This window comes from Bolinopsis microptera, unplaced genomic scaffold (assembly GCF_026151205.1).
Source record: "Bolinopsis microptera isolate Bmic1 unplaced genomic scaffold, MBARI_Bmic_1.0 sca65, whole genome shotgun sequence".
Classification (NCBI taxonomy): domain Eukaryota; kingdom Metazoa; phylum Ctenophora; class Tentaculata; order Lobata; family Bolinopsidae; genus Bolinopsis; species Bolinopsis microptera.
The window spans coordinates 4,093-18,634 of NW_026971837.1; the positions used below are offsets into that span (position 1 = coordinate 4,093).

A 14,542-nucleotide genomic window follows, 5' to 3' on the forward strand; every position below is an offset into this window, starting at 1 on the left:
ACTATGTAAGTAATCAGGTTCACATAATCCCCATAATTTATTTGATAAATATTTGATTAGAATAAAACTTACCTTCTGCAGTATACGTAGATTTCATATAATTGAAGCAACATTCCATTTAAATCGAAACTAGCTACTTATCTAAAACAACTACTACTAGTAATAGTAACGTACAGATCTCTAAACAAAACATAACACTAACTGAGAAACCATAATCAGTAGTAACAATGCTAAGAGTCGACCACCAAGTAGTTTTATTATAATATCACATAAGTTAGAGGGGAGTTTGCTAGGATACCAGTCCAAACATTCAGGTATTTCCTAGGTTTACCCCACCAATAGATCATAGAATACATTCCTAATCCTTACATCTCTACACATCTCTCTCTCTCTCTCTAAAGAATAGAATAGCTTAACTTAGATTTCAGTTTCCAATTGAAAGTTAGAAAAGTGGTACTCACCCTTAGTGACACGGTTAGATTTCGTTTCTTTCGTTAACTGAAATACGAAAATGTGAATGATAAATAGTTGCTGTTGAACCATTGTAAACTCCTGCTAAAGTAATACTGCAAAGAGTATGAACCTGATATATGAGTAATTTTAATACAGAGTCCTCTCCAGCTGTAATTATCCTGTTTACTGTGACTGGCTAGTTAGAATCAAAGTAACAAATTTAATTAACGGAATATAACACCCCTCATTATGTACTACAAAATTCCCCCAAACTCCGCAGGTTTTACTAGTGACTGGTGGTACCGAACTGGTACTGAGTATGTGGTACTGTTGTTTAACTTACTCCTGGGTGTACTGTTATAGAACAGAAGAATAAACATTATACATATAAGATTATATGAGGGCTGGAGTAGAGTTGCCCTCTCCACTACTGTTTTACCACTAGTAGTAGTACTATTACCTATATTATACACACGGTACAGTACGAGTAACACTGTTTCAATTAAGATAATCACACATGGACTATGGAGGATGTTATAACTAGTTTCACTGCGTCCTAATATAATATACCTTAAATAGTTTCTTCTTTTCTTTATTCTTCCTAACATTGCTCACAGGAGAATCGTCTTTACTTAGCGGGCTAGAAGCTACACGGCTACCCTCCTCTACAATGATCTGATCTTGTATCTTATCCTTCTTTCTCTCTTTCTTCCTCTCATTGTCTTTAGAATCAGTAGTATTGTCTTTAACCAGTTCCGTGATTTCACTACTTCGCTGCTTTTTCACTTCTTTGTTCTTTTTTATTCCAAACTTCATGACAATTTATACATTTTGTTGAACTGAAGTAGCCCTCCTAGAAGTGTAGTAGTGTAGTGTAACACTGTATTACTATTGTTACTAACTCAGAACGACAGTACTAATCTGATTTATTTAACAACTCCACCAGTTCCTCCTTAAGTGGGGTGCTCTGTGGGGTGCAGTTAACAATGGAGACCACCTCCCGACCTCCGACAACTACTCTAATTGAGTGTTTTATACACACTAGTAGTGAAGACTCCAGGTATACACTAAACAGGGTAATAATCAGTCTGAAATCCTGATATGTAGCGTAGTACTACCTTCACACTCCTAGTTGTGTGATATCTCCAAACAAGCTGTAACTGATGAAACACACAGAAAGAAGACAGAAAGATAAACACGAATCTCACAACTCATGAGAGTAATGATATAAATAGCCGGGCAGTGTGCACTATATAACGTTATACACTGTACACTGTGGGTAGTGCGTGATTATGTAGATAGCAGGGGGACCAGTGCCCCTTTATAATTACCTTTGTTAATATTAATGAGATAGGACGATTTATTGTAAAGAGATTAAAAGAATATTGCAAGATTTTAGGTAAAATACTGTACAAATTCCCATATGTAGAGCTTGTTGAAGTGCCCAGAATTCAGATTGAAGGATAGTTTGAGTGCAGTATGATGTGTAATGTGTAAGCCTGGCGCTCTAATCATTAACTAACTATTGTAAGGTAGCACTGAGCATTTAGTGTCTGTTTAGTAGTGCTATTTCATTGTTAAACTAGGATACAGGACCATGGTGCTCAGAGCAGAGGCCTTTAGGGGCCTTTGGGGGCCTGTAGTGGCCTTTAGTGGCTTGTAGGGGCCTTTAGGGGCCTGTAGGGGCCTGTAGGGGCCTTTGGGTCCTTTAGCGGGGCATATAGGGGCCTTTAGGGGCCTCTAGTGGCCTTTAGCGGGGCATCTAGGTGCCTTTAGGGGCCTGTAGTGGCCTTGAGGGGCCTTCAAGGTCCTTTAGCGGGGCATGTAGGGGGGGGGGGGCTCTAGGGGCATAGGTAATAAGTGACACATTAACATATTAAGCTGACATCTTTTTAACCTGGCTTTTTTTTGCGAGAGATTATTACCGCTGAATTTTAAAAAGGTTTTTCCAACATCAGATTGAGTTATTATTAATTCTCTGAGGGTTTCTCCGTATGCTTCCTGTGACGGACATGTCATATTGTGTTCGGAGCAAAATGGCAAGGTGTCCACCCAAATGACAATCACCTAGAGACCGCAAGGGCGTCTCTGACGATTTTGCCCCTCCGCCCGGGCGGAGGGGCAAAATCGTCAGAGACGGAGATTTTTTGAGATATGGTGGCTGGTGCCCTAAAACCCTTGTAAAATATCCTCCTTGAGGCCGAAGAGGCGTCACGGATGATCATTGGAAGGCCGAAAATTTGGGGCAAAATGATCAATTTTATTGCTCTCTGGGACTTCCAAACAGGTTAAATTAACCTCTTTCAAGTTAAATTTCCTTCAGGTTAATCTTTTCACTTGAACTTTTTCAAAATTTAACCTGGCTTTGAATTTTAACCTTAAGAGAGGGGCTGAGAAGATACTTCTTTACAGTGGCCTGTACTCTGTAGGGGCCTGTAGTGGCCTGTAGGGTTCTGTAGGGTTCTGTAGGGTTCTGTAGGGGCCTGTAGGGGCCTGTAGTGGCCTGTAGGGGCCTGTTGGGGCCTGTAGTGGCCTATAGTGGCCTTTAATTGAGCAGATAACAGGTGGACACGTGAAAGCTGTTAGACTGATATTAGAATCTGGCAGCGTGTAAGGCTAATATACGTATACTACTGCAATACAACAGGTGGTTAACAAAGTTGTAGTGTAAGGAGTAAGGACACTGAACTTAGGCTCTGCAGTAAACTACAACATCAAGTCTTGTGGGTACGAGTACTGGTAACGTAGGTAATGTAGGTGATGTAGGTGATGTAGTATTGTGTACGTGATAAACCAACCTTCTTATGTGGATTTCCTTTGCCAAAACAACCAAGAGTCGAAGAAAACTTCATTGTTGAACAAGGTAACCAGTTGAACAAAATGCAGAGCGAAACGTACGACTAATCTAGCATCTCAATAATAAATAATCACAAATATGATAATCTAATACAGAAAAAGTAGGAACTAATACAGAATAACTAGGAACTAGAGGATCGTATTAGGGTAGGGTAGGGTGTGATACCATGACAACGAGCAATGATCCGTCTGGGAAGGGTAATGTTTCACATTCCACTCATTCTTAGAAACACAGAAACAATGATACATCTTAACTGATACTAACGTGACAGTTACTAGTAACTTAGCAAGGAAACAGTAATCAAGTTTAATTAAAAGTAATTTAATCTAGTTACGATATCAAATAACAGTGATGATTCGATTTAAATAAAATTAAGAATAGCAGAGAAGATACTAAGTTTGAAGTATTTTTATCAACAGAGCATTCTTACTAACGTGCTGTACTAGTGTGCACGAGTGTTATTTATTATGTTTTATTTAATTTGTTTTGCATGTTAGATGGCTATTTGTTACTCTCAAAACAAAGTCTCTTCAATCTGTATAACAAAATGAATGTAATAGTGTATACTACTAGTGTAGACTTGCTAGACACAGGATGGTATCTACTTATAATCTGAAGATAACAATATTGGGCAGCGTGGTCATTAGGCTTTATTTTGTAATACTTAATTAAGAAGGTGTAATCGGTTTTGTTTTCAAGTTCTTAATAAATCTTCAGTTTTCTAAATCCTTTTGGTCCTTTTTATCAACTTTGACCTATCTCGGCCTCTTTATTCACCAGTTGACGGTTCAGGGGCATGCGCAGGGAGGAGGCGATGCAGTTTGGTCCGTACTTACATCCAATTCCCTTTTCTCAGGGTTAATTTATATATGGCGTTTTCCTCTTATTCTTTATTTAATTTTGTATCGGATAAAAAGTAAAATATTAAGGATAAAATTCAGCGAGGAAACGTCAACAAAATATAATCTATCAATATAATGAGCCAGACATAACAAAAGCTGAGCAAATATGCGAAACAAAGAAAATGCAGAAGTTTGTCATACAGGCCATCATCGCGCATTTAGGAAATTTAGCGCGCCTAATGAATCAAATATTTAAGAAAACTTTGACTAATTCAAATCTCATGTTACAGTATAACCGATCAGTAGTACGGGCAATGATCTATCATAGGAATCGGGTTAGTAGTAGTAGTAGTAGTAAACCCGTGATGTGGTGGCATGTGCCTCAATAGGATATTAAAAACATTTATTATATCAATTTTATCATATTATAATTCGACGATATTAAAAAATTATGGTAAAAATGAAAATAATGTACACTAAAGAATTAATAACCTATTATATTATATTAATCAACAATGTCATCTCTCCACTTAACTCGTTTATTTCGTTTAATACGTTCCGTTAATTGGCACTATTATTTTACGTCCGTCACGTTTTTAGCTAATACAGAGTTTGATTTAAAGCATGCGTTTGCACTTTTGAACCGGTCAACTTAGCTCATAAAAACAGTGCACAGAACAAATAATGTTCTAATATTTTCAACATATTTATATAGTATTCATATATAGTATCATATACTACTATATATAAATGCTAGTACTAATAATTTAAGGTATGTGGCTGATGTTTTAACAACATCTCCAGACTCCAAGTAGCACTGTCTGTGCTAATAAAACTACAAGTAAATATGTTACAAACCTGTATTTGAAAGATGTTGTTGCGGATAACTAGTGCTGTACAGACACAGCAGACTAACACAGAACAGCAGCCCACACCGGAGTAGAGACCTTCCATACCCTTACTTAGTAGTACCCTCTCTAGATAGTTTATATATCAGCGACAAGAGAAACGCTGGACGTGACTATATCAGCTGTTGTAGTATCTCTCTCTCTGGTTACTGATAACACTGTTACTGATAAGGATAACACTATTACTGATAGTGTCTGTGTTTCACAGAGGTGCAGGTATTGTACAACTAGGTGCAGGTCTCTACTACTGCACAGCTCTCTAGACACTGTGTTTTTGTGGGATCATTGTTTACACAGGTACAAGGATCTACTACAAATACTCAGATCTCTATTTGACAGTAATATACATAATATACACAGATCACACACAGATATATATTAACAAGTAAATGACAATTATTTTAATATTGTCCGGAGAAAGTTGAAATAAACGAAACTGAATTTCACACTACACTATATACTACTAGATCTAATTGATACAAAAAGCGGTCCACTCAATCGGATCAATGTGAAAAGTAACACAAGAAATTGCCGTTCTTGCTAAAATTTAGATCAAACAAAAGCATTCAAAAGGATCAAAGAACGGAACGATTTGTTATTTTTTTGTCCGAGCTAACAATTATTTTGTTGTCCGAGCTAACAACTAGCCAGCAACTCAGGACGACATTAAATGAGAATCGGATCTAGTACTTAGTAACGTGTGTGCCAAGATTAGTTTCTATATTACTTCAGTAAAGTGATTAACATAATAGGAGGATTGACGTATTAACTACAACGTTTAAAGCATATTTGATATGGTGATGTCACTGGTACTTCCCAACACAACTTCAGGAAAAGGAAAACAAGAGGAATTATAGAGCTCTAGAGCGGGGTGAGTTATTTAGATTAATAGAGGGTAACTAGGTTAAAGTGGCAGATAGGGGCCCTCTGTACCCTCAGTAACATGTCTCTACAAGGATCTCATTCTACAGGGGTTATACGAGCATGATAAAATAGTACTACTACCTACTGTGGAAATTAATAAATATTTCTGCAACAATCCTGCAAAATTCTATCCGCAAGGCATGTTAAAAGGATTTCTATCACAATTTGTATATACGGTTATTAAGTTGCACTCTGTTGTACACCCCCCCCCCCCCCCCCCCCCCCCTCCCGCCCCCAATATTCAAGACACTACAATAATTGGACACTAAGATAATTGGATATATTCAATAACAATATAGCATTACTTTACTCACCACTTCCCACACGGTTCCGAAGAGTGCCTGACTGAAAAGTCGCCGTTTTAGAAACTCCTTCGCTTCTTCGTCCACCTGATAATAACACAGGTAACAAGGTCTTCTTCATATTAACTGCAGGGCACATTTTACAAAACTATTTATTTCAGATCCAGCAGCTCTTGAAAGAGATGTACAATTTGTTTTGTATTGATCTGAAACTAATTAGAATTATAATAATAACTAGTATTATAGAGATTACAATTATTTGCAACAAATTAATCTCTCTCAGCAACTTAATTAGACAGATAGAGAATTAAACCACTTTATTACGTAATCACCCACTGTAATAATCTTATTTGCGCTCATCAAGTAATATGATGAATGATCATGAACAACGTTTGTAATTCAGACAGACAAGTCACTAGTGCAAACTGAAACCTAATACACCAACAAGTAATGACCTACTGTGTCTGCAATAGTGTTCTGTAATGATAATAGCGTGAAATAAAGCACTTTATTGAGCATTTGTTTGTAGAATAGTTAGAGCGTGAAGCGTGACTTGAAAATCATTACCGTTAAATACAGTACAGTACAGTACAGTACAGTACAGTACAGTACAGTACAGTACAGTACAGTACAGTACAGTACAGTACAGTACAGTACAGTACAGTACAGTACAGTACAGTACAGTACAGTACAGTACAGTACAGTACAGTACAAAAAGTAAGTCATATTTCTTAAGTTCTGTGCATTACTGATACTTGGGTTGATTATCAATTACCATATAAAATAATAGGACCCCTCAAAACATAAGAACAATACCTTTACAGAAGAGCTGATAAACATAAGTTTGTTTTGTGTGAAATTTTTTTAACATTTTTGCACATTTGTAAAGCTGTAGCACTAGATAGATATGAGATGTGTGATATTACACTACAAGATTCTGGCGAACTACAAAACGTTAATATAATGCAGCAAACAACTGAGAATATACACTATAATACTACAGTTTACCTGAGGGGAAATGACAATAGAGGACACAGCGGCTTTACACATCGAGAAGAGGGTAGGGGGATTAAACACCTTCTTTAGTTTCTTAGGTCCTCCCCGACCTGGTAGTGGTCTGAGGAAATGTTAGCATCAATTACAGTAACTAGCAGGAACCCGTATAATATAACCCTAAATGGTGTCTTTTTTTTAATTTTTAAACATTTAAAATATAATTTGGAACATTACAGTAACGTTATTTCAAAGCTTTGTGTTTTGATCATATGATTATGGGTGTATAGTGATTTTGATTGCATAAATTTGATTGGGCAGTGATGGTGAGTGAGAAGATGATGGGAGTGCCAGCCAGTAACTCTGTCAAATGAACAGCCCACTGAGGACTGAGGAGTGGGTGAGCGATAGCGCGAGAACGGCAGAGAGGGTGGCATAAAACGGAATACACGGCCACAGAAAAGACACAGAAACTAAACTGTGCGCTGTAAGTTAGCCAGTGTCTGAGAGCTAGTGTTGCCTGGCAGGAGGCATCCAAAAGAGGTGCCGTGGTGAACTGTGGAGGCAAAGTTCGAATGCAAGGCGAAGCACGGAAGCAACTCAAACTGATGATGAAGAGGTAGACTGAACGGGAAGTAAAGAAAAAGGAAAAGGAAGGATCCAGCTGAGGTCTGGCTCATGTCAGGAAGTGATGAAAAGCTCACAGACAAAATCATCCGTGGCTGTCTACCCCGTACGTAGGCAGTGTCAAGACTCGAGAGACTAAAATAATTATTACCTATTTAATTCGCGTTTTTGACACCACTTGGGGGTCCACTTGGGGCTCTAAAATCACTATTCCTTGGCCAATTTTTATTTTTTCATGCTGATTTGGAGGCCATTAAAGCATTTGATCCAGTCAAAAAAGTTTCAGTTGTATATCTTTTGCGGTTTTTGCGGAAAGTTGCGTTAAAGTTGATGCCGTGGTGTCAGTAAAATGGCACAGATATATATCGTCTCGCTTTATATATAGTAATATAGTATCAATTACAGTCATTAATATCGATTACAGTCATTACTCATTAGTATCTGTTACAGTAATTAGCAAACATATTTTAGTATTTGGGATTGATTTATTTTGAATAATTGAAGATGATTTGAAGGGTGTTATAATTAAAAGAATAAAGTGAACTAGTTACTTGACAGGAGATGCCTTTCCCAGAGGGGGGCTCACACAGGGCACCTTCCAATTGGGATTCACTGCTTTGGGATCGTTTGAGGACCGAGGACTTTTTGCTGCTTTGAGATTAGGAGGGCTTTTTGCACTGTTCAAATTCTTTGTGCTGATTAAAGGAAAATGGTCAAGGATTGAGACAGAAAGGAATAAACAAGTTTGTCTCAGAAGATTGAAAACATAATATTATTGTGTGCAAATAGAAACATAAACTCACTTGGCACGAGTAGGCGGAGTAGCACTCCCAGTTTTGACTCTAGGAAGCTTTGAGTTGGCATTGCTGCTCGCTTTTGTTTGCTTTACAGGAGATGTTTTTATTGCTGATTTGGTGGAAGACTTGGTTGTTGGTTTTGGTTTCGTTATTCCAGTCTTTACATTATCAGATTTGGTCTTTTTAGGGATTATCTGATAGCATTTTTGGATTTAAAACATGGTTAAAATAGACAATTGGGAAAAAAACAGATTAAAATACTTTTGACAATAATTATTATGTCTGTGCTGTGATCTATTAAATAACCTACATGGTCCTTCAGCATGATTGTTTGTTACATTTATCATTTTATCATGTCTTATACAGGAATTCCCATGTACTGGCTATTATCATTGTCAATTAAATTACCTTGTCAGTTTAAATATCACATTTTTTAAATGAATTTTATGCCAAAACCTGTTGTCGATTCTTCACTGTGGAAGATTTGTTCTCATTTGCCCCCATAATGTCGTTTGGAGACACAGACCTAAAACAAATGTTCTATTTAAACTACAATTTGAATTCATTTATTGCATAGTTAAGATTGTTACAAATTAATTTAGTATGCAAAGTATTTTGGTAATGATTGAGTAAACCCATACCTGTCAGAGGCAGATTCTAAAGACCCACTCTTCTTCACAGATTTCTTGATATTGGTCTGCTTATACATCCAGACTTGTTTTGCTAAATTGTATTGAATTTATAAAATCAGTACAATTATCATTAACAATTCATTTAAACGCCATTATATTGATTGCTGCCAGTGGCGTAACGTTGCCTGTTGACGCCCCCTGCCGAAAAAAGATGGCGCCCCCCACAGCGAGGTCAGCGGCAATGGCGTAACGTTACTTTGTGCTGCCCCCCTGCTGATTGAAATTTGCCGCCCCTTTTCCGCCCCTAAATTTTTGTGTCCCTAAAAAAAAGAAAAAAAAAAAAAAAAAAAGGTCAGGTACTTTTTTGCCGCCCCCTACACCTTTTTGCCGCCCCCTGAAGCAACAATGGTACCCCAAATATTTTTTTCACGTCGACCGAACGCTAAATTCGACAGGGTAGTACACCAATAAGGCGCTTTTTCCATGAAATCAGACCTACAATCCAGGAAAATGCCGCCCCCCTAAGGTGCCGCCCCCCTGCTAGCAGGGTTAGCAGGGGCGGTTGTTACGCCACTGGTCAGCGGGGCCCTTCGTTACGCCACTGCAACTGATTGCTGCCATTAATGATTAGGATGGATCTTGAATGAAAGCTTACATAAGCATAACATTACCGTACTCGCCCGATATATGTATAATGCCCTTCTTCTTCGCCCAAAAAGACAGTACAAATGTAAAACTTCAATCCATCACAATTCACAATGTGGTATAACTGACCACTGAAGACATGTGTACTGAGAGTTTGAGGTAGTCAGGAGTGTACTCTCTGAAAACTTTTTCTGTCTTTAACCTTAATGAAATAATTCAGAGTGTCTCATAAAAAAAGGCGACCAATTAACCTCCAATAGCTTGCCTCAAATTTAACTCAACTTCTTAAAACATTGATAGCCATGTTATAAAGCAATGAAAGGCATTAGTTTGGTCAAATCAAACGGAACATATGCTATCAGACTTTCAACTGACTATGGCAGGGTTAAAACAGTTTTAACGCTAGCAACGATCCCCTTTTACATAGTTCCACTCAATAAATGTAATAGATTTGTAGTGTTGTAATTAGTTTAAAAAAATAAAAAAGTTTTTATATTATGTTCCAAAATCTTTGTCAGGAATTTCAAGGCAAAATTCCGCCAGGAACTTATTCATTTGGTCCATTCATTTTCTTTAAGATTAGACATTAGTATAGAGGCTGATCGGATTTTAGGACTTATTGAACTGCTGCTGCGGACATGAACAATTTGAAACTGAGTCGTATCCCCAAAAATTCATTCATGATATGTACAACATAATGTGATACACCCTGTCAACTAAACAGCTGCAAGAGCTATATACTAGTCAAATCGTGGAATCAGTGATTTGTTAATCAGAACTGTATCTCCACTTAATACTTTCAACACTACTATATAACAAATAATTTGAGGATGTCCAATATGTCCATGGCTTGCTAAAGTCAACTGCATCGGGGGTACTATGATGGTCCAGGGGGTGCTGAAACAGAAGACTGGCACTCTTAACCTGTTAAGAAGTTAAGTAGTTGTAGTGAATGATGTTTCTGTTTGGCAATGTATAACTCCATTCACACCACAATCCACAATTGGACAATTGGACAACCCTGATTAATGTGTAGATAGTGTTGAAAGAATTTTAGACTTAAAACTTGAACTTCACTCCCGATAACTTTTGGGGCTGTGCTCCATGAACAGGCTGACATATATATAGCTTATGGATTATATGTAATGTATTCTGATTAAATGATAGGGCTTGCCAGTCCAACCACCTCATATTTTTCATACTCACTCACTCTCTTGTCCCATGTGTCGTAGTCCGTCAGTCTGTTCAATTTTTCAATTTTTCAATCTTTTGAATCATTTTGACTAATCCAGTTTACACTTTCATTGTTTTCCACAACAGAACATTTCAAACTACTTTCTGCTCTTCCTTCTTTTCAGTGAGTGTGCTAGTTGGACGTGAAAGTGCCCCCTGGTCTGCCTGGTACCCCCATTGCTTCTTCACCATGATGGAAACCCCCACTGACACTCAAACAGAAAAGTGTGAGAAACCTCAACCTGCTGCAGACCAGACTTTATCCACTACGGTTCCCGATCAGGATACACCCACCACTTCCTCAGCTTCAGTCATTGATGATATTGACGAAATGCTTAGAGATGTCGATAAAATAATTCATTCAGAAAATCAGGACACAGAAGAAGACAAAAATGTTAGCAGTCTCCTTAGTTTCTTCTCAAATAGATCTGCTCCCCTCGACACCTATCTGTTAACCCATGCACAGAACCTACGCTCCGAGGTAGACTTAATCAAGATTAACATTTGCAGTATCTTAAAACTTGAAGTAAATAAGTTCGCAATCATTACTCCACACATGATCAAGAGCTGCTCATCCCTGAACAAGCTCACCCTAGCAGAAGGTCTCCTATCCCTGCTAGGTCTTGCTGAAAGTGTTTGCGCTGTGGTGAATGGACATAGAGTTGACAATGAAGTCAAGTCCCCCTCCTACTTGTCAGCTCCCTGCAGCATGAGCATGCCAACGGGTCACACTACATCTGATGGTAGCTCTATACACCATTCTCTAGAAGCCATCCAGATGTCCATCAAGAACCTCAAAGACAATGATAGCCATCTCAAAACTCTTGACTCTATCAACAACAAGCTTGCTGAGCTCAAACTTGACATCAACTGTTTTAAAAACAGTAGGTCGTCAAATGTTTCCACCCCTGATCTGCCCATGCCTCCTTTCCATATAAGGTCACCTGCTCCATGTGAAACAGACCAAGAACAGCTTCTCCTAGATGCACAGAAGCATGCAAGTGTAGACGACCCTAAGTCCAAGCACATTCTGTCGTATGTCCCAGAATTTGTAGATGAAAAATTGAACTCTGAGCTCTCAGTTTTCTTAGACCAACAGAAGGAAGCCTTTGATAGTAACTCCGAAAATGGACATGGGGTTGTGAGCTTTGGCGAACCTTATCAGTACCCGGGGGCTAAAGCTGAAAAACCGACATCAACAGAATTTCCTGAGGTTCTTAATAAGCTTGTCTCCAAGATAAAGGAAGAATGTCCTAGTTCAACAATCAACCAGTGCTTGATAAATCGGTACACCGACGGGAACAGCTTTCTTCCTAAGCACTCTGATAACGAGCAATCATTGGTCCATGATAGTTCCATTTTTACAGTATCCTTAGGTGGTGATTGCTCGGTCAAATTCACAAAAAAGGATCAACTTGAAGGAGAAATCGTAGAGACAATAGAGGGATGTAGTCTCTATGTGATGAGCAAACAGTCCCAGTTTCTGTGGGACCACCGAATTGATAAGAGCACAGAAAAGAGGGAATTGAGATACAGTATAACCTTTCGCTACGTAAGCAGGAGCACCAATGCGACATTGATTATTGGTGATTCAAACACCCGGTTCCTCAAATTTGGGGCTGGTAAAGGAACATTTGGTCACAAACTGCCTGGGAAAAGAATTGAATGTTTCACAATAGATCAGTTAGACCCTCTTCTTTGTGTAGGATACAAGAACGTTGTAGTACACTGTGGTGTAAATAATATCAAGAGGGGAGGGGGTGATGTTAAACATTGGGCTAATGAGCTGACAAAGAAGCTCAAGAATATTTGTGATATGTGTCCATACTCTAAAGTTATAGTTTCACCCATCCTTCCAACTAGGTCCTCCTGGCTGAATGACAGAGCCATGGAGTTTAATAGTTTATTATTTGGGTACTGTAATACTAATACTAGAATAGGCACTTTAGATTTTGATAGTTTTGTTGATGAGGAGGGTCTACTGGACAAGCAGTTTTGTAGATACAAGAAGCCGGATGACCCAATCCACCTGGGGTCAAGCGGTATCTTTAAACTCTCCCGGGCAATTGCCCATAAGATCCTAGGTAGCCCTGTTGATGGGAGGTTGTTCAGTGATGTTACCAAGGCCCAAAAAAGATTTTCCCCACGTTCTCGTAGATCCGTAGTTATGTCATGATAGCCAAACTAATATGCGAAATTTGCTGCTGCTGCAATAGACCTGTGCGTGCTGGACATCCATTCATAACTTGTCAGATGTGTGACAAAATAATGCACAAAAAATGCAAAACTGATGATAACATAGTCAAATTTCGAGATGCAACATACTGCAAAATATGCACTGATGCCAATGATATCGTTCGGTATAACCCTTTCTACCAAGCTCCCCACTTTGCAAACAATGGCCTCATTGATGATGAGCCAGTTAATTATATTGAATCTATCTACAATAGCTCAATGATTCTTGAAAATTGCAAAACATTCTCAATAACAGAGTTGAATGCCACCATCCTACCTAAAAATTCAGCTAAATATTTGTCCAAATTATTTCTAAATATTGATGGAAATGCATCAAACTTTGACAACTTTGCAGTTGAATTGTCTTGTATCGACCACAAATTTCTCTGTTATCGGCCTTGCAGAAACAAACACTAATCCCGAAAATGGAACTCTGTATCAGCTTAACGGATACTCCTCTTGTTACCAATCACGCTACTTTTGCCAAGAGAAAAACCAGTTCAAGGGTAAAGGGTCAGGAGTGTGTCTTTACCTACACGATTCCCTTAACTTTAACAAAATCACTGACTTATCTCTCTGTAATGAACACATAGAATCACTGTTTGTATCAATCACTAGCTTGCAAGATCCAACTGTCGTAGGGGTTATATACCGTCCCCCAAACGCATCACTTGAGATGTTCAACAAAGCGTATGAATGTATTCTATCAAAACTGAATGGCAAAAAAGTATATATTCTTGGTGATTTCAATGTTAACATTTTGAACGACCCATCTCCATCAGAGGACAAATTTCAAGAAATAATATTCAACAACGGCTTCATACCAACCATATCATTACCAACTCACCAAATGCCTGGCTGTTCCAGGACCTGTATTGACAATATTCATACCAATGTCGTAGATCAATCCCTTATTTCTGGTGTGATATCTGACAAGATCTCCCACCATCACCCTATATTCACTCTTATTGAACTTTCCCCTGACTCTGTGCCACCACCTGATTCATCAGACAAAATTACTATACACTACGACTATAGTAATGCTAACTTAGAGAAGCTCTGTCTTGAAATAGAAAACGATATAGATAGGTTCC

General features: G+C 38.3%; 1 protein-coding gene across 1 annotated transcript; it reads right to left on the bottom strand.

Moving 5' to 3' along the window:
* Positions 1-386: 386 nt before the first annotated feature.
* LOC134825763 (uncharacterized) lies at positions 387-9,425 on the bottom strand. The gene is made up of 7 exons (XM_063837969.1): positions 9,345-9,425; positions 9,160-9,229; positions 8,710-8,897; positions 8,458-8,601; positions 7,295-7,403; positions 6,299-6,373; positions 387-498 (listed from the first exon to the last, which is right to left on the bottom strand). Exons 1-7 carry the CDS (start codon positions 9,410-9,412, stop codon positions 418-420), a joined length of 735 nt encoding a protein of 244 aa, XP_063694039.1. The 5' UTR covers positions 9,413-9,425; the 3' UTR covers positions 387-417.
* Positions 9,426-14,542: the final 5,117 nt, after the last annotated feature.

Coding starts and splice junctions, on each gene's coding strand:
- LOC134825763 (XM_063837969.1), bottom strand. CDS start 9,412: ATGTATAAGCAGACCAATATCAAGAAATCTGTGAAGAAGAGTGGGTCT. Junction 6,374..7,294: donor CTATTGTCATTTCCCCTCAG/GTAAACTGTAGT, acceptor TGTTATTATCAG/GTGGACGAAGAAGCGAAGGA. Junction 499..6,298: donor TCGGAACCGTGTGGGAAGTG/GTGAGTAAAGTA, acceptor TTCGTATTTCAG/TTAACGAAAGAAACGAAATC.